The sequence below is a fragment of the Sminthopsis crassicaudata genome, chromosome 2 (assembly GCF_048593235.1).
Source record: "Sminthopsis crassicaudata isolate SCR6 chromosome 2, ASM4859323v1, whole genome shotgun sequence".
In the NCBI taxonomy this organism is placed as follows: Eukaryota; Metazoa; Chordata; class Mammalia; order Dasyuromorphia; family Dasyuridae; genus Sminthopsis; species Sminthopsis crassicaudata.
This window is the reverse complement of record NC_133618.1, coordinates 172371828-172397688: the sequence shown is the minus strand read 5'-3', so window position 1 is coordinate 172397688 and position 25861 is coordinate 172371828. Positions and strand designations below refer to the sequence as shown.

The 25861-nt window shown below is 32.7% G+C and overlaps 1 protein-coding gene across 2 annotated transcripts in view; it reads left to right on the top strand.

The window, feature by feature from the left end:
* The window catches only part of PLCB1 (phospholipase C beta 1), an 814021-nt gene that overhangs the window by 587333 nt on the left and 200827 nt on the right, over window positions 1-25861 (top strand). For both annotated transcript variants that reach the window (XM_074287888.1, XM_074287889.1), the window contains exon 10: window positions 11175-11321. In XM_074287888.1, coding sequence (XP_074143989.1) covers window positions 11175-11321 — 147 coding nt within the window. The remainder of the gene's footprint in view (window positions 1-11174; window positions 11322-25861) is intronic.

Sequence of the window (25861 nt, the reverse complement as noted above, 5' to 3'; positions counted from 1 at the left end):
TATATATGATATTATAAAAAACCTATCTAGCACCTTGTTGGATGATGCATATATACACATACATACATATGCTTACCTAATTGGTATAAGGAATTCTCTTACCTGGGAATTTCTTATTCCAATGAAGCTTACAAGTCAAATCATATGTGAAGCAGAAAGTACAAACATTTAAATTTTATGCAAGAGAAAACTGGGCTTTAGTTCAGTGACAAAAAGATGTTCCTAAAATTTATAGGTAACACAAATAGATGTAACAACTGAATGTTAAAACTGAGATCCAAAAAATTTGAATAGACTGGAACAAATGATGTCATTTGGGAGAAAGGGAAAGAAGGTTTTGTATTTGTATCAGAGTAGGGTTCTCTCCCTATAAAAATTCCATTCACGATAGAGAATGACAATTCATCTGTCTTATAGTTTTAAGGATCTGCCTAGGGTCGTTGGGGGTGGGGGGCAGTTAAGTACTTTATGTCTGCTCACATATTTATCAGAATAAAGACTTGAACTCACTGAACTCACTTGAACATCATTCTGATGCCAGGGCCAGCATTCTGTCTACTTTACGAGATGGAATTTAAGAATAAAATGTAACATTTTCCTCTTAGGTTCCAAATAGTAATAGTAAAAATATAATGTGGGAAGGATAAACCTAGGCAACGATTTTCTTTAAAAAATGAAAAAGCATTTTAGTTGACTCTCTATTTTAAAAGATAGAGAACTTGAAGTTCATGTTATAGTGCATTGTAGTTGCTAAAAGAGGGAATGCAACCTTATGTAACCCTCATGTCACAGGCTTTCAGAGGACACGGAGCACTAGTGGGAACTTCTCACATAACTGGCTTATTGCCCTTCGTCAGAAGTTGAACCAATTATAAAACACCAGCCCTTAAAAGGACATAATTCACAAGTTTAGAAAAGAAAATGTTTAATTGTATATCAAAGGAAACAAATAGAACCCATATAAAATATCAGCTTATATCAACAAGAAACTATTCTCTAGAGGTCTGTGTAATTTCATTATCTTATAATCAATTCATTAAGTAAAGGTATCACTGTGGTTAGAATGCTAGTTTAGAGTTAGAAAGGCCAAGTCTAATTCACTTTAGAACTTCAGAAACCTACTCTGTGATATTGAACAAATTACTTAACCTCTCTTGTCCTTCATTTCTCATCTTTTAAGTTAATGGTTTGAACTAGATGACTTCTAATGTCCATTCCATCTCCAAATCCATGATCCTGTTGCATGACTTCTAATAATTTCTAAGTATATAGTTTCACTCTATGCAACTGCCTAGAGTTATGGCCATAGTCACTACCGCAGTTACTTTATTTATCATCTTTCTTACCATCATCCATGGATAAAAATGCTATATCCAGGAGAAATGGGAAGCTCTGAGAAATGAAATTTTAAAGATTTGGAAAAAATAATTTTAATAAGTAATGATATAAAGACATTCAAATGGACATAGAAAATTTATTAGCCATAAATTTTATAAAGATTTGTACCAAAAAGGGAACACAGAGTAAGTATTAGGGCATTAATATAATGGTATTGTACAATCCTGTGGAAGTTGGGAGAAGTTCTAAACATGAGGAAAAGAGAACTAATGAAAGGATAAGAACACTTCTCCTGATGGTTTAGATAATGATATTAGGTGATTGAAAGAAGGCAGAATTCCTAGACTCTTACTTTTTTTCTGTTTCTTCTGCCAAAAAGGAATAATCTAGGTAGGGGAATGAACAAAAATAGTTAATAAGAAATTGAAATCTAAGATCCATGAAGAGATAGTAAAAAACTATCCACCTGATTTTGGTGAACCCAAGTTACTAAGCAAAGAAAAACTAAATCTCAGTGTATGGCAAGAAATGGTGAAAAAAACTAGTAGACATAATTGCTACATCACTGTCAATAGTTTCTGAAATATCTTGTTAAACAGATTTTCAGAAAGGAAGGAGAGAAGCAAATGCACCAATTATCAAAAATAGGAAGAGAATGAAACCTGAAAACTATAGACCAGTGAGCTTAATAAAGTTCTAAAAGATGATATTAAAGATATGCTTGTGAAAATATCTAGAAAAATACTTGCTGTTCACAAAAAGATTGCATGGTTTCATCTAGAGCAGTCATTTTAGTTTCACTGAATTTCCTTTATTTACAAGATTATTAGACATAAATATCAAGTGAAAAGTTTGTCTACATAAGTTTGTCAACATTTTAGCAGAGTGTTTCAGGTTAGTCTTGTGCACAAAATGGAAATACATGGACATGATAATACAGTAGATTGGTCAATTACTGGATGTAGAGCTTATCATTAATGCATTGTCTGTCTAATTGAAAGAAAATCTCTAATGGATATCTGTGCTATTTAACTTTTTAATCATTAACTTCAGTGGAGCAGAATTAGAATAAATGGAACAGCAATAGCAATGACAGTAACTGATATTTATATAGAGCTTTAATTTAATTTTTGTGAAGCTTTCTACATTCCTTATGTCATTTGAGTCTCATAACAACCTTTAATTCTACAGATATTATTATCATCCTAATAGAATTGAAATCTGAAAAAAAGACTTGGACAAAGTGAAGTATTAAATGGAGTCTTAAAGGATGAAAATATATGTGAACAAATATAAAAGTTTATAATTCAAAAGATCAATATCAGAAGTACAAGATGGGAAAAAATAAAAAATTCATGTGACAAAGGCAATGAATAGAAGATTTCACCATGTGAACTGTATTTGGAACATTTTTTTAAAATACTTTGATTTGGTAGAACAAAATGCCTCTCTACAAGCTCTTTCTAAGAACATAGCTCCCTTGAATATTTCACAGTTATAAAGTCTGTGAAATATACAGTAAAGGATAATTTTGTTTAGTGATCCTCTGATTATTAATATAGATTGAATCATAAAAAGCAGCCAATTGTACTGGTCACTGTGATAGATTCTAGCTAGCACAATGTTCACACCAAGGAGAGATTCCTAATAGAATTCACAGTTTTCTAACCATTCCAATTTGTGATGTCATTGAGATGATATTGTAATGATTGCATCAAATAGTGGAACATTACAGAGTCTCCTAAAATAAATTGATAATAAATCAAAAGAGTTTGATCTAACCACATAAGAAGAAACAAGTGGCTGATGAATGCCTATTTTTCAATCAAATCTGTCAACAAAATTTTATTAAATGCTTATTATAAACTAGGCATTGTGATAAATAATTGGGATGAAAAGAACAGCAAAAAAACAAAACAAAACAAAACAAAACAAAACAAAACAAAAACAAAAACCCTACTTACAGAGAGATCACTTTCTAATGGGAGAGCATGCAAATAAATAACTTTTGTAGAGACAGAGTTTAACTGAAAAGCTAGCCTCTGAACTCTTTTCCACCCCTGATATTCTGCAGTCCTCAGCTTTTTTTTTTGCATTCTTCTTCTTAAAATTTCTCACATCTTTGTGGCAAGACAATTTTATATTAAAAAGCTTCTATATGTGGAAATTTTCAATACAAAAGAGTATTAGTGAAATGACTATACACTTTGACTCAGACATCCTAGAACTAGCATGATCTGAGTGTAAAAGAGGGAAATAAAGGTACCATATATGCATCAATATTCTTAGTAGCATTTCATGTGGAAGCAAAGAATTGGAAGAAAAACATATGCCTCTCCTTTGGGGAACAGCTAAACAAATTGTGTTACACAGATGTGAATACTACTATGCTCTAAGAAATGGCAGATAGGAAGTATTTAGATAAGTATGGAAAGAACTATATGAACTGAAGAATGGCAGTAAGTATAAGCAATATATGCTAAGACTCTTAACAATGTAAATAAAATGAACAAAAAAAAAAAAAAAAAAAAAGATTCACAATTAAAATATCCAAGCTAGGCCCTGGAGAGACATTAAGAAAATATACTACTGTATGTGACTTTTTCTACAAAGGTAAAATTAGGGGTATGTGGGATGGTACAGGTGTGTAATATTGGATATACTGACAGATAGGATAGATAGAAATAGATCTTGAATTTAGAGTAGAAGGGACTTTAGAAATCATCTAATCTAATGCCTTCATTTAAAAGAAAAGCAAGGGGGGGGAGAGGATACACACTTCTTTCTGAATTTTCCTACTATCCTCACACTAATTGCAAAATTCAGCTTCTAAAATAGTGCTGGACTGGCAGAATCCATGAGTATTGGAAGTGCAGCAAATTACCAGGAGAAGATAATTTCAAAAATCACCAGAAAAGGTCTGTTTTGATTGGACTGGAGGAGGCTAGACTCAGGCAGGGAGGCAGAGCACAAAGGCCAGCAAAGGCCAGCATTGCTGAGCAGAGCTTAGTGGGGTGCGGTCTCCACAAGGTGGAGAATCTACAGGGAGGACTCTGCTACAGTGTTGGTTACTCTGCCTTGGTTGCAAGCCAGTAGATCAGCAGAGAAGTTATAAAACATCCAACACAAACACAAAAGGTAAAGAGTGAACCTGAAGTGCTGGAGTCTCATGGGACCTGGCCACACCCACCCAACCCAGAAGTGACTTAGTCCAATCCTAGCACAGCTGTTCCTGCTTCCTGGTCTGTAGAGGAAGCTAGGAACCTCTATTCTCTAAAAGCAGGACCCAACTTTTTTTTTTTTTAAGCTGATTAAAAAGACAAAGCGAGCTCTAACTATAGACAGCTTCTATAGTGAAAAAGAACAGATTTCAAACCCTGAGGAGACTAATGGCAGATTGTTTCCAAATGAAGCTCCAAAAGGTAATATAATCTAGTCCCCACAGCACAAGGCTCTTCTAGAATAAATTAAAAAGGATCTTAAAAGAGAGCTAGAAGGAAAATGGGGTAAGGAAAGGAAAATCTGCAAGAGGGTCTGGAAAAGGCATATAGCTCATTAAAAGAAAGATTTGATAAAGTGGAAAAAGAAAACAACTGCCTGAAATGTGAAATGGAAAAAAGTAAAGAACTCCCAGGAAAACCGAATTTATAAATTGGAAAAGGTAAATAATTCCTTAAAAATAAAAATTTGTGACATGGAAAGGATTCCATAGAGCAAAACAACTCATTTTAAAATTCAATTGGACAAATACAAAAAGAAGTATAAAAAAAATGAAGAAAATAACTCATTAAAAACTAAGAATTGAACAAATGGAGATGAATGACTTGATGAGACATCAAGAATCAGTCAAGCAAAACCAAAATAAAATGAAAAAATAGGAAAAAAATGTTAAATACCTACTTGGGGAAACAACAGACCTGGAAAAATAGATCTAGGAAAAAGAATCTAAGGATTATTGGACTCCCTGAAAATCATAATGAAAAAAAAAAGTCTAGACACTATTTTTTAGGAAATCATCAAAGAGGACCCCAAAATTAAAACTCCAAGGAATGTTGTGACTAAATTTCAGAACTATCGGACCAAGGAAAAAATATTACAGGCAGCCTGAAAATAACAATTCAAATACTGAAGAGGCACAATAAGGATTACTCAGAATCTAACAACTTCCATATTAAAGGATCAATGAGCCTGGAATCTGATATTCCAAAAGGCAAAGGAACTTGGAAGGCAGCCAAGAATAAACTACCCAGCTAAACTGAGCATTTTCTTCCAGGGAAGAAGATAGACACTCAATGAAACAGGTGAATTCCACTTATTTCTGATGAAAAAAACAGAGCTAAACAAAAAATTTGATCCCCAAATATAGAACTCAAGAGAAACATAAAAAGATCTCTTGAGAACTGTATTTCTGTTACAGGCAAACATAGAGAATGCATGTATAATTTGATATTACTGATATAATATAAAAAAGGAACTAGAGATGGAAGGGGGATTGTACCTGAAAAAGGGAAAAGTGGAGGTAAAAAAAGGGAAATTATGTTTCATGAATAGGCAAAGCAAATCTATTGTATCTGAGGGAAAAAATATTGTGTGAATCGTACTCTCATCAGATTTGGCTCAAAGAGAAAATATTAGACATATTTTGTTTACAGAGAAACTTTTCTCACCTCATTGAAAAGTGGGAGGGGAAAAGTGAAAAGGGAAGGAGTAGGAAAACTAGAAGGGAATACAAAAATAGTAAGGAAATGGCATAAGAAAGGGGGAGAGACTCTAATGGGGTAAAGGGGAAGGACTGCTTGAGGCAAGCAGTTGTCATAAGCTAACTACTGGGGAGAAGGATAAGAGGGAAAGGAAAGAGAAAAGAATAATCTAGAGATAATAAGATGGCAGGAAATACAGAATTAGTAGTTTTAACTGTAAATGTCAATGGGGTGGACTCACCCATAAAGTGGAGGTAAATAGCAAACTGGATTAAAAGCCAGAATCCTACAATATATTGTTTACAGGAAACACATTTAAAGCAGGGTAATACATACAGAGTAAAGGTAAAAGGCTGGAGCAGAACCTATTATGCTTCAGGTAAAATTAAAAAAAAAAAAAAAAAAAGTAGGAGTAGCCATCATGATTTCATATCAAGCAAAAGCAAAAACTGACCTAATTAAAAGAGATAAGAAAGGAAACTATCTTGCTATAACCTTTTTCATAGATAATGAAGCAATATCAATACTAAACATATATGCACCAAGTAGTATAACATCTAAATTCTTAAAAGAGAAGTTAAGAGAGGTGCAAGAAAAAAATAGACAGCAAAACTATAATAATGGGATATCTCAGCCTTGCACTCTCAGAACTAGATAAATCAAACCACAAAATAAATAAGGAAGAAGTTAAAGAGGTAAATGTAATACGAGAAAAATTAGGTATCATAGATCTTTGGAGAAAACTAAATGGAGACAGAAAGGAGTATACTTTTTTCTCGGCAATTCATGGAACCTATACAAAAATTGACCATATATTAGGATCTAAAGACCTCAAAATCAAATACAAAAAGGTAGAAATAGTAAATGCATTCTTTTCAGATCACAATTCAAGAAAAACAACATTCAATAAAAGGCCAGGGGAAACTAGACCAAAAAGTAATTGGAAACTAAAACTATAGACCAATTTCCTTAATGAATATTGATGCAAAAATCTTAAATAAAATATTAGCAAAGAGATTACAGAAAATCATCCTTAGGATTATACACCATGACCAACTAGAATTTATACCAGGCATGCAGGGCTGGTTCAATATTCGGAAAACTATTAGCATAATTTACTATATCAATAACCAAATTAACAAAAATCATATGATCATTTCAATAGATGCAGAGAAAACATTTGATAAAATTCAACACTCATTCCTATTAAAAACTGTAGGGAATATAGGAATAAATGGATTTTCCTTAAAATAGCCAGTAGCATCTAATTTAAACCATCAGTAATCATCATATGTAATGGGGATAAACTGGAACCATTCCCAATAAGATCAGGATTAAAACAAGCTTGCCCACTATCAATATTACTATTCACTATTGTATTAGAAATGCTAGCTTTGATAATAAGAGATGAAAAAGAGATTAAAGGAATTAGAGTAGGTAATGAGGAAACCAAATTATCACTCTTTGCAGATGATATGATGGTATACTTAGAGAAACCCAGAGAATCTGCTAAAACATTATTAGAAATAATCCACAACTTTAGAAAAGTTGCAGGACACAAATCATCACATTTATCATCACACATCATCACCAAATAAATCATCAGCATTTTTATACATAACAAAATCCAAAAGCAAGAGATACAAAGAGAAATTCCATTTAAAATAACTTGTTGGTAGTATAAAATATTTGGGAATCTATCTACCAAGGGAAAAAAATCAGGAATTATATGAACAAAAGTACAAAACACTTTCCACACAAAGTCAGACCTAAACAATTGGAAAAATATTGAGTGTTCTTGGATAGGTCGAGCAAATATAATAAAATGACAATACTACCTAAACTAATCTATTTATTTAGTGCTATGCCAATCAAATTCCCAAGAAACTATCTTACTGACTAGAAAAAATAACAACAGAATTCATCTGGAAGAACAAAAGGTCAAGAATTTCAAGGGAACTAATGAAAAAAAAAATCAAATGAAAGTGCCCTAGCTGTACCAAATCTAAGACTATATTTATTATAAAGCAAAAGTCATCAAATCCATTTGGTACTGGCCAAAAAATAGACTAGATGATCAGTGGAATAGGTTAGGTTCACAGGGCAAAATAGTTAATAACTATAGCAAACTAGTGTTTGAAACCCAAAGACCCCAGCTTTTGGAATAAGAATTCAATATTTGACTAAAACTTCTGGAAAAATTGGAAATTAATATGGCAGAAACTAGGCATTGACCAACACTTAACACTGTATACCAAGATAAGGTCAAAATGGGTTCATGATATAGGCATAAAAAATGAGATTATAAATAAATTAGAACAACATAGGATAGTTTACTTCTCGGACCTGTGGAAGAGGAAGGAATTTGTGACTAAAGAAGAACTAGAGATCATTATTGGTCACAAAATAGAAAATTTTGATTATATTAAGTTAAGTTTTGTACAAACAAAACTAATGCAGACAAGATTAGAAGAGAAGCAATAAACTATGAAAACATTTTTACAGTCAAAGGTTCTTATAAAGGCCTCATTTCCAAAATATATACAGAATTGACTCAAATTTATAAGAAATCAAGCCATTCTCCAAATCGACAAATTCAAAGGACATGAACAGACAGTTTTCGGATGAAGAAATTGAAACTATTTCTAGCCATATGAAAAGATGCTCCAAGTCATTATTCATCAGAGAAATGCAAATTAAGACAACTCTAAGATACCACTACACACCTCTCAGATTGGCTAAAATGACAGGAAAAGATAATGATGAATGTTGGAGGGGATTGGGAAAACTGGGCACTGATGCACTGTTGGTATAATTTTGAATGGATCCAACCATTCTGGAGAGCAATTTGGAACTATACTCAAAAAGTTATCAAACTCTATGTACCCTTTGATCCAGCAGTGTTACTATTGGACTTATATCCCAAAGAGATCAGAAGGGAAAGGGACCCATATCTGCTTGCATTTTTGTTTTCCTTCTCAGATTTTTTCTTCCTTCTTGATCTTTTTCTTTTGCAGCAAGATTACTGTATAAATATGTATACATATATTGGATTTAACATATACTTTGACATATTTAACATATATGGTACTATCTGTCATCTGAGGGAGGGGATGGGGAGAAAGAGGGGAAAATTTGAACAGAAGGTTTTGCAAGTGTCAATGTTGAAAAATTACCCATACATACCCATGTAAATAAAAAGCTATAATAATAAAAAATGCAAAAAAGATAAGGAAACCAAAGCCCAGAGAATAATTAACATCCTTTATATCACATGGGTAGTAAGTACCAGAACCAAGAATTGCATTCAGCATCTTTGACCCTAAATTCAGCATTCTATTCATTGTATCCAGCTGATAGGTTGATTGGTTTTGTGTCACTGTTTTTTGTTTTTTGTTTTTGTTTTTGTTGTTCTTGAAATCTTTGATAAAGGGATGCCCCACTGGTTAGGGGGAATTATATATATTCAGCAATAAAAATTATGTACAATCAAAAGGTATCAATAAAAGTAAGATTTGAAAAAGACACTGTTTCCTGAAATAACTTTGAAGGCGATGCATTCAGTTAGCAGGTACTAATTTTGGTAACTACTGTTGAAAAAAATTCAACAAAATTTTTTATTAAAAATCAGTCACATTATTTTATTGTCCCTCCTCATATCACTAATTTGACAGCCCAGGATGCTTACAGAATTACAGAATTTGTGAATTGGAAGGAACCTCAACCCCACCTAACTCAACCAATTTATAAGAAGACTCTCAACTATAAAAAACCAGATAAGTTATTATCCATCATGCTATGCTTAAAAATCTCCATGAAAGAAGAACTGACATTACCCATTAGTGCATTCCATTTTACTTTTGGATAGCTTAGTTCATTTTTGAGTTTTTCAAATTAAAAATATTCTTGGAAAAATGATTTTTCTTTTTAAGTGTTTATAAATTTTCCTTTATAAAACTCAGATTAAAAATACAATCTATTCTAATTAAAGGAACCAATAATTGTGATTCGCTTTTCTTGAAAATCCCAGAAGATATATTACCATTCATCTTTGAAAACTATGAAAAACACTTATCAGCCATTTTGAGAATCTTTATGCTTGTCTATCATATGAAAAGATTTGCATTGCTAAAGACAACATCCATTCTTCTGGTCATTCACTGATGATTTTTAATGCTCAAGAATAAACAATTTTTTCTGCCTATTGTGAAGAATATATATATAGACAATTGCCTCAGAGATAGTTAGAGAAGAGCAGAAAAGGACTTTGTCATGATGGGCTAATTACGATTTCTTTCTGATTTCTTTTGTGGTGAAATATTGTATATGAATTTTAAGAAGTTTGTACATTAGCATCCAGGAATCTCAAAATAATCACAGAGTAAAAACTTTTAAACTGAAGTGTTGATTGGTTATTGTGCTTATGTTTTTTCCTTTTGTACCCAAAATCATTCTGGAGATGAATGCTAAAGCTGCTCACTCATGTAAACTATCCACTTCTAAATTTTCCTCCTCCCCTAGCAGAATTGACTGGTGCCATATTTATTTCCTAAGCCTAAGGCTAAAATGTCTTGTGAAAAAATCCCTAGCTTCGATTTAACTCTGAAAATGAAATTGATTGATCCTGTTCACCATATACAATAATAGAACCAAAAGTGGATCAAAGGAATAAGAGGACAAGCAAAACTGCACCATTTTCAACAAAATTATCTATTTTATATAGCATTGCAGGGTAACAATAAGAATGCAAAACTGACATACACCCTCTCACTATCCCTCTATTCTTTTTCTGTCTACTTTTTTATCTTGCCCTCTGTCCTCACTTTTCTCTCTCTTCTCTCTGTCCCTCTCAATAGTGATTTGTTGAATAAACCAGAGATCAACATTTAGTCATTAATTATATGGAAGTCAAGAAAGGGTCAGATTGATGAGACATTATTTGTAAAGTTTGGAGGTAAATACAAAAAATGAAAATGATATGAATATTAAATGGTCTATTTGCAGATTTTCTATGGACTTGCCCTTATATCCTTTGGCTAGGCAAAAAGTTTTCTACAAATAATTGCAGTATGATGAGACACATCATGAACAATGAATAAATACAGATCCTTCCCAAATTCTTTTTGTTTCCTTTAGGACAGATCTCAGTGGATGGATTCATGCGCTATCTGAGTGGAGAAGAAAATGGAGTTGTTCCACCTGAGAAACTGGATTTGAATGAAGATATGTCTCAGCCACTCTCCCATTATTTCATTAATTCTTCACATAACACCTACCTCACAGGTACTTCATGTATAGCTCTTTGGGCTGCATCTATGTCTATCTATCTATTATATTTACTTACCTATGCTTGCAGCTGTTAAAAGTTGAATTATATTTACAACTCTATATGTATTAAGTGAAGTGGCCGATCCATTCCAAGTATTGTTTTTAAGTGTGCTAGGTGGTGGAAATAAAAAAATAAAGACAGAGTTGTCCTAAAAGTTAAAGAATTAACATTTATAGGATTATTAGATCATAGGTTGTAGAGACCCTTAGTTCATCCTTCACAATTCTGGAAAATAAGGTCCAGCAAAGTGATGTGATTGATTCCAAATCCAATACATTACTATTTCTATGTACTGTGTCTGGCCTTTTATTAATGTAGACATTTGAGATAAGTCTTGGAGAAAAGTTGGTGACTCTAAAAAAAGGAAAGTGTGTTTCTGGCATAGGAGATAGCTTATGTAGAGGTACCAAGATGGATAATACAATGCAGAATTTGGGAAACAAGAAAGGAGATCCATCCATTTGTCCAGGTTGTACGGTGTGTGAAGGAGGATATTTTAGAATAACCCTGATATTATAGGCTGAAGCTATATTAGAAATGGCTTTTTAGTGCCTAGCTCAGGAGTTTATATTTTATCCTCTTAATTATAAGGCTAAATTTCTAAGTTTCTAGATAAACAAGGTCAATATATACCCAAACCAGTCATATAGATATTGCTGTGAAATTCTAAATGCCTTTAAGCAATACAAATATTACTTCTACCTAGGTTTATTTCCCTCTTTTTTATTTTTATGCCTCCATAAAGTCTTTTGATTCATGACCAGTATATTAAGGCCAAACATCTTTCTGTATAACTAAGTATGTTACTCAGATGACCTTTAAACAATGTACTGTCTTCACTGAACATCTAGGACTATCGTCCTTAGCCTCCAGTGGTATGAAGATATTCTCTTCAAATAATAATGTGTTGTCTGTTTTAGGTGAAGAAGGGTTTCAGCTATGAGCTCACTGACACAGATTGATTACCTATCCTGTACTTCACTGTGGAGTTTATATAGTTTAGTAGGTAATGAGGAAGGAGAAATAGTCATTCATTTTTCAATTGCATCCTAAATGGGCATTCAGGCTTGCCAGATTTAACCAGATTACTTTTAAGGGCCTCTTCCCTGTTTTCATTGTAGCCTTTTTAAAAGCTGTAATATGATGAGTGTGCTTTCCATTGTAATGAAGTAATACATTTTAATTTTTAAAAATTAAATGAAGTCAAACATCTTTTTAAAAATCCAGAGATAATGTTTTCAAGTAGAACAAAATTATGTCAAACTCTTAATCTCTGAATTCGAATATGATGTTTTTCATGGACTTTGTCCTTGTCTATTTATCAGCCTCACAATTAGCCTGGGAAGAAAAGCATACAGAAGATTCAAATGTGTACATGCCTAGATATTTTTTTAAAGTTAGGCCAATCTCTAAATCTATATCTTCAGACTAACAAGAGATTCTAAACTGATTTTATCCATGAGTAAAGATAGTTAGAGTTTAAAAAAAAATCAACAAAATTTAGAGTGATAACCTGTAGGGGAAAAAAAATTGTAACATCATAGATTTAAGTTTGGGGTCATCTAAGACAATTCTCTCAATTTGAAAATGAGAGTACTGATTATTTGTCCAAGAAAACAAAGATAATGAATTTCAGAGTTAGGATTTGACCATGTTCCCATGATTCTCAAGCCAGGGTAATATCCACAGTACTTATATTAACAAAGATAATGAGTTTCAGAGTTAGGATTTGAACATAGTTCCCATGATTCTCAAACCTGGGTAATATCCACAGTACTTATTCCTTAAGATATACTTATACTTTAAGGGATTTTGATTCATTCACTCAGTGATTTACAATCAGCATAGAAAATAATGGCACAAAACCCAAGACAGATCAAAATGATATCTATTCAAATACTGTCTACCTCAATTTGAGCTTCGAAATGGTTGCAATATCTTTTTAACTCTATTATATTCTTTCTTTGTTTTAATGTTTTGTTGATGCTTCTTTTTATATCACAGATATTTCCCAGTATCACTTGCCCTCTTTTGAACCTGACTTGGCAATAAATAAGTCAGGTAAAACTAATTGACGTCATCAGAAAGTACCTGCAGACTTTCTATCACTGCCATAATAAATCAACAAGCATATGTTAAGGGTTTATTTTGTGCCAGGCACTGATCCAAGCACTAAGAATACAAATATAAACAGAAATATAATCCCTCCCCACGGGAGTTTCTATTCTAACAGGAGAAGACAACATATAGAAGGAAACTGAAAAATAATTTAAAAAGAAGAGGAAATTACCCCGTACAGAAGCCTTTTAAAAAAATTCTGGCAGGAGAGTCAGGAATACAGTCTGTAGAGGAATGAAAACATTGGTAGCATAGATGGCCTTCTTATAATAGGGTTATGAAAGCAATCATCCATCGAGAAAAAAAGGCCTGAGGGGGCAAGTGTACTTCCACTGGGTGAAATCCATGGCTTCAACCAACCAGTTTAGCAGATTTAACTTGGAGTGTTTTATTATACTACCACCACCTTTCCCCCCAATTAGGTTTTCACTGAATTCTCTAAATGTTTTGGAAAGTTCTTCCACAGAGAAGATTTCCTCTGAACAACCCAAAACACTTTCTAAAAAAAAAGGAAAACCAAAAGACCTTAAAAAAATATTTCTAGACTAGACTGATTGCTAGTATAAAGATAGGACAACTGGTGATAAGTCTTATAATTGAAGTTTGCATAAAATGGACAATGATGGTGCCATTTTCATAAATTGCCATGCCCAATACAGTGGAACACATTATTGGAAGAAGTTAATATCTGGTGGCAAGGGCCTCTCCTGTTTATGGTCATATTATGTAGTCTAAAAACCATGTGATTTAAAAACGTAATTGTCATAAAAAGCAAAATCAGAAGCTTTTAAAATGGGGAATTCAGAATTGTGTTAAAATGATGATTCATTACAAATCCATATTCAATTATGTATGGCATCTATCAGCACTTTCAAATTTTAATATTTTCCAAAATAGAATTAAGGACAATAGGAAAAAGTGTACTAGGAATTAGGTGTAATGGGTACAAGGTTTAGCTCTTCCAGTAATGTGCCCCATATTCTTGGGCATATCCCTTCTCCTTTCTGACTTTTGGTCTTTCTATGTGCAAAATCAGGGGGAATTGAACTACATGATCCCTAAAGTCCTTTCTGGCTTGATAATTTTATTTCACTGGGTTAGGTTAGAATTAAATTGTAAAGTTCACTTTGCAAACTTTAAAGCACTATATAAATTATATCATTATTATTATTTCTTAAAGTGAAGTTTTAAGACATCTCAGTAAAATGAAGAAAAAAATCAAACAATAAGATTTTCTAAATGGAAAGTGAGTACAGTATGTGTAAGAAGGGGGAAAAAGTGACAACATATATAAGAAATTTTGGTAAAATATCTTTTCTGCATAACTAGTCATTTAATTTTATTCATGGTTTTGTTGCTTTTGTTTAAGTAACTAATGGTTTGATAGAATTCCAAAGACTTTTTAACCCTTCATAGTTTTAGCCATTCTAACACATAGAGTCTTATTCTGACTTTTAAGTCAGAAACTGCAACAAAAAATTTCAATAATAATAATAATTCTTGGTGCTTTTCAATCTATGCTTTATATGTTTGTGTACCAAAACATTTCCATTAAGAACATTAAATCAAATTATTTAGAGCTGAATGGGACCTTTAGTGGTCATCTAGAAAAACTCTATATTGTTATAAATGAGGAAATAGAGGTTAATATAAGTTAACCGACTTGGCCAGCATGGCATATAGCTAGTTAGAAGAAGAGTCATAGCTAGTACATAGAAACCACTTTTTTTACTTATACTACTTATTTACTATAGTAAATAAATACTATACCACAAATACTATAGTAATGAGATAGGTTCAAATAACAAGTCTAGGGTCATACAACTAGTGGATAATTCTTTTCCTGTATCCACTAATATACCTAGCTTCCTCCAAATATCATCAATATCTCTTTTATGTTGAAACAGTAGATGTTCTGTGCAGTAGAAAATATTATCTATAACCAAAGAGCTAAAGATCAATATGAGTTTGACAGCAAATGCTCCTTGCTTTTCCAGTCCATCTTGTGACCTATGTTATGACTTTTCTAGGTGATTAAGGGGAAAATATTTTACAGAGATGAAAATGGAGGGCAATATGAATGAAAGTGGGATTTATGCTCAGAATGACAAGATTTATTTTAATGTACCTTGTATCAGAGCAGGAAAATATCTGCTTTCTTTCAAATTGTGTCTACATGGAGCTACTGAATCAAATCTTAACAAAAAGTTATGTAAAAAATATTTTAGCTTCATGTGCCTTCTAAGTGAGGTATGGTTCTGATTTATTCTATAGAGATAGGGTAACTCAACCAAGACTGCATAAGATTATTTTTTCTCCCCTATCAATAGATTCATTTTTTCTAGATATAACATGAAAACATAAAGAAATTAATGTAAGTATAGAAATAGGTGGAATTCGTTGATGCTATCTATAGTATTTGAGAACCATATCAGTGGTTATTTTATTTTCAGATAAATATTTGGAAATTTGTAAAGATGTTGAAATCCTAAAAAGACCTCAATATTATGCTTTTTACCCATTACCAAAAAAAAAAAGAAAAGAAAAGAACTGTATATATAAATCATGGGGGATTTACATATAAATCATGCAAGACCCATCAACTTCCAATGTAATCCTATTATAATTTATTCTATGCTGATTATTGCCCCTTTAAGTCTTTTCAAATTCATAAAAAAACACCCTGAAGGAAAAATAAATAAAATCATTGAAAGGATCATATGCCCATTATGAATTAATTTTTAATTGTAATGATCATTTTCTTAGGGTTTCAGAAAAATATGTTGACAGTGCATCAAGAATTGATTATTCATTTAAAATTGTTATTTATATTTATTCCACCATTTGTGAATAAATTTTAAATCCCCTTAGTAAGAATAATATGAAAAAATCCCAATCTATGTTTTCTCAACCCTGCAGCAAGTTTCCCTATGTTTTTCCCACTGCCAATACCATCTCTAAATCATATGTAAAACAATAACTTTATCAAAACAAGTGAAGTAAAGTTATAAGTCTCTGGATAATCGGGATGCCCATTTCCACCCCCCCCCAAATAGTATAAGTTCTTACTTACCTGATTATATGATGAACTCATTTATCTGATTGGATTCATCAAATAAATTGCTCAATTCTCTTCTTGTAGATTGTTGTATGTTCTTGGCATCAGACTTGTTCCAAGAATTATTCCAGCAATAATAACAATGTTGTCTTGATTCTGTTATCATAGAATCTTAGAATTGGAAAGGATCATAGGAGTCACTTAGTTCACCCCATACTTTAGTAAGAATCTTTATTACAATAATATCCTTTACTAGTTAGAGGAGATGAATTATTCCCAGAGATATTCTATATGTACAATTCTAATTTAAAATTAAGGATTTTTCCTCCTTTTTTGTTAAATTGAATGATGCTTTTTTGCAATTTTTATTCATTGTACCTAGTTTCATCCTTTGTAGTTATGAAAAACAAACTTTGTCCTTGATTCATGGCACAATACTTCAAATACTTGGAGACACTTAGCATATCTGCCCTTAATCTTTCCTTGTCTATCCAGGGCAAACATCCTCAGTTCTCATTACATGATTCCCAATTCCCTGGATTCCAAATCCTGGGTGCCCTTTTCTGGAATAATACAGTTGGTTAATGCTTTTTCTAAATGTGACACTCAGAGCATAAGACACTTAGACGTTCTTAGCAGAATGAATTACAACTGAACAATATCTTTCATCCTAGATGCTACTTTTCTGCTGTTGCCTAAGATCCTATTAATTTTTGACTTGCTTCTCATAGTATTGATATATATTATAATCCATTAACCACCTGCTGCCCCAGTTCTTTGTCAAATGGACTCTTATTTAACCATATTTCCCCCAATTTATACTAGTGCATTTGATTTTGGATAAAAATGCAATTTAATTATTTTTTAAATTTATTTATGTAGTTATGTATATATATCTCAGTGACACATGAATACAGAAAGAAAGAGTATGCTCATTTATTATGTTCCAGCTATGTGCTGGGTATTACGCTAAGTATTTTACATATATTAACTCATTTGTTCATCATCTTAACCCTGGAAGATAGGTGCTATTATTATCCACAAACCAAGGCAGACAATTGTTAAATGATTTGCCTAAGATCACAGTGTGACACCAGATCTGAAGTCAGGTTACAATGATTTCAGGCCCAGCTCTCTATCCATTTCACAACCTATTGCAATACTTAAACCAGGAAGACTTCAGTTTGAATTTGATCTCAAACACTTATAGATTGTATGGCCCTGAGGAAATTTCTTTACCTCTGATTCTTTAGTTTCCTAATCTGCAAAACAGGAGTAACAGTAGTACCTTTCTCACAAGTTTGTTGTGAAAATCAAAGGTGTTAACTATTATAAAGCATTTTGCAAACTTTAAAATATTATGTAAATGCTAGCCATTTATTTTACAGGCGTTTATTATCTTATTCTCTTTTTTCCAAATATTTTCCAACAATTTAAAAAAAATAATAAAACTCAATAAAATGTGCACAAAACATCACGGGGCACCTCGATGGCACAGGGAATAAAATTCTGGACCTGAAGCCAGGAAGATTCATCTTCTTGTATTCAACTCTGGCCTCAGACACTTAGTAGCTCTGTGTGACCCTGGACAATTCATTTAATCCTATTTACTTCAGTTCCTTAGTGAAAATGAACTAGAGAAGGAAATATCAAATTACTCCAGTATCTTTTCTAAGAAAACCCCAAATGGAGTCATAAAGAGTTGTATATGACTGAAATGGGTAAACAACAATGGTAATCCAGCAAAATAAATCCCCATATTGACCATGTCCAAAAATCTATGTCTCTTTCTGCATTTTAAATTCATTAACTGACAGAAAATGAATGCTATGTTTCATCTTTAGTCCTCAGGACTCATGGACTGTAACTGCAAAGATCAGAATATTTAAAGTATTTCAAAGTTATTTTTCTCTATAATGTTGTCATGGTCCAAATTGCTCTGTTGATTTGATTCACTTCACTCTGCATTTATAATGGTCTTCTCAGTTTCTTCTGAAGTTGTCCATTTTGTCATTTCTTATGGCACAATAATAATATTCCATCACTGTAATTTTTTTAACAATTCCCTAATAGATAGGGAATATCAGTAATATCAGTTTGAGGGTTACTTGCTATTTTCTTGGATCTCTTTTGAGTATAGAGTTTAATAGTGACAAAGCTGAGTCAAAGAAAATGACTAGTTAGAAGAAACCATAGAAATCAAATACTGCAATGCATATCTCCCTTTACAAATCCCCTGTCTAACATCCCTTTTAAAAAGATCCCCAAGAGTGTTTGTCTATGGACTGAAGGTTACCAGCCTGAAACTAGCTATTAAAGGAGAGATTGATCTAAGGAAACAGTATAGATATATATTGTTTTAGAAGAGGGAAAGATAAGTTGTTTGATCAGGGAAAACTGGTAGAAATTTAATGACCTACTGTTATAAGGAGAGGAGTAAGACTAAGCTAGGAGTCTTAAATCAAAATAGTTTAGCATAATATCAATTTGATGAAGTAAAAGGAATAGTTAAGGAATCTAGAATTATTGGTACAGTCTCAATTTAAAAAATAATAATAAATGCTAATGTTTATATAGGGTAGAGATGGCTAGAGAGATATATTTTGGTTTTAAAAGTTATAGGAAAAATTAATGGAATGGAAGTCATTTGTAGAGAAGATAGTCAGGATGAAAACATGGTTGGAGCAAGACTAAATGTGGGGTATATTTTAAGTCATCATGAATCAGAACAGGAGTGCCTCAGATTGAGATTGTTCCGATTGAGATTGAGAAGGAAGGAGTTTAAATTCTCTAGGCATTGGCTTCTTGTCCTTTTCCTTCATTTTTAAAGAGGAAAAAATCTTGAAAAATAAATTTTAAGGAGATTAAATAATTTGTTTATATATGCCTAAATAATAGGTAGTAGTTAGGAATCAAATCTAGGTCCATGAAAATCTACATTTGCTACAAGTTAGAAGCTTGGGACCTAAACTCTGTCATTTAATCCAAATAGAGTTAGAACTAGCTAATAATAAGGATGGGAATGAATCACAGGAGGAACAAAAAAAGATCCAAGCTTTCTCCATTTACATTTACATTTTTATGGAAAACTAGATGATGTAGATTTCCATATACCTTAAGATTTCTTAAAAGTTCATAACTTTCCCTTTTTAATTCTTATTTTGAACTTCTAAACATTTCTTTATCCATGAATCTTTCTCTTAGAATTTATGGAGATTTGCCAAGCTATTACACTATCTATAATCAGTGACTCATCTCTTAAATATATGATCCTTGCCAACTGAACAATGAGTGGGCATACCATTGAAAGACCTGAACTATATTAAGATCAATATTGTCACACTAAATTAGATCAAAAGAAAAAAAGAAAGTTGTAACTAAATGGAAGGATGACTCACAGATTGCCTCCATGAAAAGCCAAGCAAAGGATCTGGCAGAGTTGGTTTCATCATTCATCCAAAGACACATCATTTCATGGGACACTTGGTTATCTTGCTCTTCTTTGTATGTGATGAATGAGCATAAGTCAAAACAAAAAAACCAAAACAAAACTTCATAAAGTTCATTTCAGCCTAGATACCAACATCTATTGCATAGGATAAAAAAGTAAGGAAATTCAATGAACTATTTGTCAAACTTCTCCGAATCAAGTTAGTGTGTACTTTGATAACTGGTGACTTAAATGTGAAGGAAAAAACAATAATAAAGAGCTAAAAGTCTGTTGGGAAATGCAGCTCAAATGACTGAACTAGGTAAAACAAAAGTCAAAATAAACAGTAAATTAGAATAAAGATGAGAAGGCACTATAAACAAAAACAAGTGCTTCCAAGCAATCTATTCAAACAGAGATGAAAAATTGGAAATGAGAAAACTCTTTGAGATTGGTTTTGCTTATCATGGTTTCCGGCAAAGTAGGAAACCAAAGTACAGTAGACATTAAAACAAAGTATCCCAGAGTGCTCAGATACTGCATTAGTGAGGAAAAAACATTTTTCTGCTAAACAGAGAGACGTGGCAGGTAGGACTCATTTACAACAACACCTAGGTAGTTGAGGGAAGAAGGTGAGCAGTACTGCTACATAAAACAGTGAGAAGTGAACATGAAAACACTTCTATAGAAAACTTGGTTTAATTCTAAACTGAAACATAAAATATTCTTGGAAAATTCCAAAAAAATAATCATCTAAGGTAGAGAAGCTTTTGGATTTGAACCCTACCACCTCAGCCTCCATTAGGCTATGTGAGGAAGTTGAGAAAGGACTTATCTGGTTGGTTCAATAGATAAAGTGCTGGACTTGAAGTCACAAAAATCTGAGTTCAAATCTGGTCTCTGATACTTATTAGCTGTAAGATCTTGGACAACTCAACCTCTGCCTTCCTTGGCTTCCTCATGTAAAATGAAGATAGTAATAGCATCTACTTTTCAGAGTTTTGAGGACAAAATGGGATAATTCTTGTAAAGTGATTTGCACGTGTTAAATAGACATATAAATGTGATGATGATGATGATGATGCATAGGAAATATATGTTCAGAATATATATTCAGAAGTTCAGGAATAAACTATGAGAGAGTTGCACAAGATTATAATAGCTGACATTTATAGAAAATTGTAAAGTTTTTGAGATGCTTAACATATATTATCTCATTTGAGCCTTATACAAATACTGTGAGATAGGTATCATAAAATTAATTTTATTTAAAAGATGAAACTCTGAGAAATTGAGATATTCACCAATAGTTCACAGCTTGTAAAGTACTGGATTTGAGTTTTCAACCAACTTCTTCCTAACTACACAACCCCCATAACTTTCAGTAGATCCTCTTTACTATCTTTCTTGAAATGAATGAATAATACAGGATAGATTGTACGCTTCATGGCAAATATCCACATCATTGATATTGCAAACCTACTGAAGTTGTAAAGTGTTTCTCTTTTGAAGTGAAAAATTTTTTCAAAAAAATTAAAGGAAGGACTTGGGCCCCTTCTAAGGGAATTTATGTAGAGAAAAAGTTGGAAACCTGTATTTTTTCTGCAGAAAATCTGGATAGAATGATCCCAGGGTAAAAGACAGTATAGTACACTAGAATCATAAGGGGATGAGGCCGATAAAAGCCTCTAAGTTTGAATGTGAGATAGTGAGATATGGAGAACAGATGTAATCCTTGAAAATACCACTGGAAGCCTGGTATCTTCAGGAGATCTCTGAAACCTTATATTAAAGTCTTTCTACATGGGACAAATGTTTTCCTTTGACTATAAAATGGGGCTATTTTTGCCCTGCTGCCCTGTGTTGGTACAAGGATCAGATGATATAGTGTATATATGAAAGCAATTTGTAAACTGTAAAATACTGTGAAATTTTACTCTAGCACATTTTAATTATTAAATTCCCACATAAGGATCAAACCCTTGATTTTTTTGCCATATTAAATTGCACTTTAAGAAAATGAGTAAAAAGGTCAGAATGATTAAGAGTAGCCCTACTACACAGAAGAACAATTAGGCCACCTAGTACTTTGGGGTCTGAACAGTTCCTTTCAGCTGTGATTCCAATATTGATGTACTCTTTGTGACCATATGAGAGCTGTTCTTTCAGTGACAGCAGAGAAATCATCCCTATCTATTGCCTTGATCCTCATCTTCACTCATGCAGTTCTTATTGTTGAATATTTAAGCATTTCTTTTGTAATGTACTGGAAACCTTTTCAACTAGGAAGACTACAAGAAAATGAGTAAGTAAATACTGATGATAAGATTAGCTATGGTCCTCCTTTAGGGGTGGAAGGCATTGGCTAGGGAGGAAAACAGGCAGGTCAATTGGGTCATTAGTGTGAATCTTTTATTGTCCTTAGATAGAATACTTTCTAGGTCTGGCTAATTTCTCTGACTTAGACAAATTGTCAAAAGACATTGACTTTAAAGGTTTTGTTCCTGGCTGTAGTCTCTTATTCTAGTGTCTGCCAATCAGAAATGCCTCAGGTCCTATGTGGCAGGACCCAAACAGATATATCAGTCAGTAAGAATAAATGCAACACAGGGGAGACATTGCAAATTGTGGCCAGAAGGCAATATTATAGGTTAATGAGAGACGTCACTTCAGTTACACAGTTTATTTTTATGTTTGGAATCTGCTTATAATGGCAGCTTGCTAGCTTCCTAAGCACCAAGTTCTGAGTGATTCGTAGAACATCATTAACACCAAATCAGGGCTGGCCCCTAGCCCTAGCAGCTGTACTCTATGCTGTCTATAACCAAATAAAAATAAAGAGAAAAGAGAGCCTTGGAGAGAGAATGAGGGAAGTAAAGGGAAGTGGTGATTAAAGTATCTCAAATTTAAAAAAAAATTTAAGTACTCTAAGAATTTCAGCACAAAAGGTCCATATTTGAACTCTTTGTAACTGAAAATTACTACCAATGAAAGAAAATCTACTGGAAAGTAAATATTCATTCAATTAAAAATATATGCCATCCTGTGCTCTCTGATATGAAGCTTCCTTTTCTAAGAAATATTATTTAGTTTTGTGAAGTTGTACAATACCTAAGTCCTGTTTAACTTTTTTTTCTGATGGGGAAATTGTCTGAAGTCATTGGATTTAAGGAATGACTTATTTTCCATGTCACAGGTTATTAGTGCAGCTCCAGAGGGCAGAGATATCAAAATGCATATATATGCGCGCACACACACACACACACACACGGAGTGGGGGAGAAAGGGTGGGAGAAGAGAGAGAGACAGAGAGACATAGAGATAGAAAGAGACAGAGAGACAGAGACAGAAATAGAAAGCGCTTTTTAGTTATTTTTGTCAGACCAAACATGGGATTCCTAGGTTCCAAATATATAACTAATCTTTAGATGTTATCTACCTCCTAGTAAATTTTTTCAACCAGCACTTATCTTTACATCTATAAAAGTTGCTTCCAACAACTATTTGTACCAGTTCTTTTATGATAACATAGCCTATGGGCTACTTCTGAGATCCAAGTAAGCATAATCACTTACCTAAAAGATCACATTCTACTCACAAATGTTCATTGCACCTTCAATGGATTTACAAAGGGGTCCAAAACTGGTGTTAAGATAACCACAAGTCTGTAAAAAATTTGTAAATTAGAGCCAGTAATTAATTAGAAGGAGGGAAATACCAAGACTCCATTTACAGTGTGAAGTATAGAATTTAAATTATGACTTGATACCAGAAAAACATGTTTTAGTACAAATTAACTCTGTAATTGGCATAGAAACAGGAATTTTGACTTAAAAGGGTTTGTATAATTTTTTCAGCTCCCTACATAACTAACATAATCTGGTTTTCAGAGTAAATAATATTCAAAATTATAACCACATTTACTCTTGTAAGATTTTATCTGCATATACATGTTTACTGATTTATTGTCTTATGTGCTTAGTATTCCTTGGTATGATAAGTAGATTGCCTGTTGGTTTTTTAAAGGGACGATAAATTCAATTCTACAAGGAATATCCAGATGACTTCATCGTCAGAATGTTCTACATTTGGAAGAGTATGTTTTAATGAAGTCATGCTTTTCTGGAAAATAAAAGTGATTATTCAAAACCTTCCTTAGCTCCTCAGTACCTGCATTATGACATTATAGCAGTCTAGAATGACATACTTTTTATTACACTGAAAGTCATAGTTTGTGACTTGTATGTAAAGATCATGTTAAAAGGATGGAATAAAGTGGTTCTAACCCTATGCTCTTTTCTCTGTAGGTTTTTCATGAGAAGCATTGTGTTTTTGCAAAGTCATTTTGACAGCTTTCATTGGTATTGTCCATTTTCAGTTCTATTGACAAATTGGAAAGAACTTTTCATATGGAAAATTAAGGGCTTCAGAGAAGGATATTTTCTTAATTTTTTTTTTACTTTATGTAGATGCTTTATGTAGAACTAAATACTATGGAGAAAAATAATAGTTTGCTGTTTAATATCCAGTTTTTATTCTCACAATATCTACTGTGTAAAAATATATAGTGGAGATTTTCTGAAATTGCTTTGTAGAATTTATTGGGAAAGCTTTTAACAGAACAATGATTTTCATGAGAGGTTTTAGAATTGAATATTATTATCCATTAAATAGCAACGTGTTATAGATGTGGAATAAAGCATTTTAAATGTATTTCAATCAACTACAATAAACTATGGAACTTCAACAAGATACAATTTAAAATACTTAGAAGACACAGGTTCAAATTATTCTTCTATTATTTATAGCCTATGTGACTTTCGTAACGTTACTGAGAAAAATGAAGTAACATTACTAAAGTCTCATGCTATAAATCTGTTTCCTCATTTGTAAAATAAAAGCAGTAGTTGGTATTTATACAGGACTTCAAGGATAGCAAAGAACTTTAGAGATATCTTATTTGATCCTCACACCAACCCTTGAAGACAGGTGCTATTATCAGCTCTATTTTACTGATGAGGAAACAGGAAGAAAGAGGTAAAATGACTTATGTAGGATCACATGGCTATTAAGTGTCTGAGGCTTGACTTGATCTCAGCTCTTTCTGACTCCACATTTGATACTCTATTTACTGGACCACTTAAGTGCCTAAAATTAGGCACTTGAACTAGATGAGCTCTAAGGTGCTTTCCATGATTAGAATTTAACTATACTTCTTTGGGACAGTTAGGTGATATAGTGGATCTAATGTTGGGCTTGGAGTCATTTTCCTAAGATCAAATTAGGCCTTGAATATAAGTGTGATCCTGACAAAATCACTTGACCCTGTCTGCCTCAGTTTCCTCATCTATAAATCGATTTGAGAAGGAAATAGCAAACTACTCCAATAGCTTTGCCTAGAAAACCCCAAATGGGATCACAAAGAGTCAGACAAGATTGAACAACAAAATCTACTTCTTAGGAGAAATAACCACAAGCTAAAAGACAGAAATATTATTAAGTCATTCCAACTATAATTTCTAGTCAGCTGATCAGACATGTACAGTGATAAAACTGAATGACTAATATTTCCAGTTTTTACAAATTTATGATACCACATGTCTTAAAGATGGATATTATTTTTTAAATTACAGCTAGTACTGTGAATCTCCCTACCCAATCCCACCATGAAAATAAAACATTGGTTAAGAGATTCTGAGGATATTTTTTAAGTTGAAAAATATATTACATTTTTCTCAAGGGTATCATAGTCTATATGGGGAAATAAAAAATCATGCATAAATATAATAAAAATGGAGCACAGCTGCTAATAACTTGGATTTGATAGCCTCAAAGGTCCTTTCCAGCTCCCAATCCATGATTGGGATTCTAAGCACATAAGACAATAA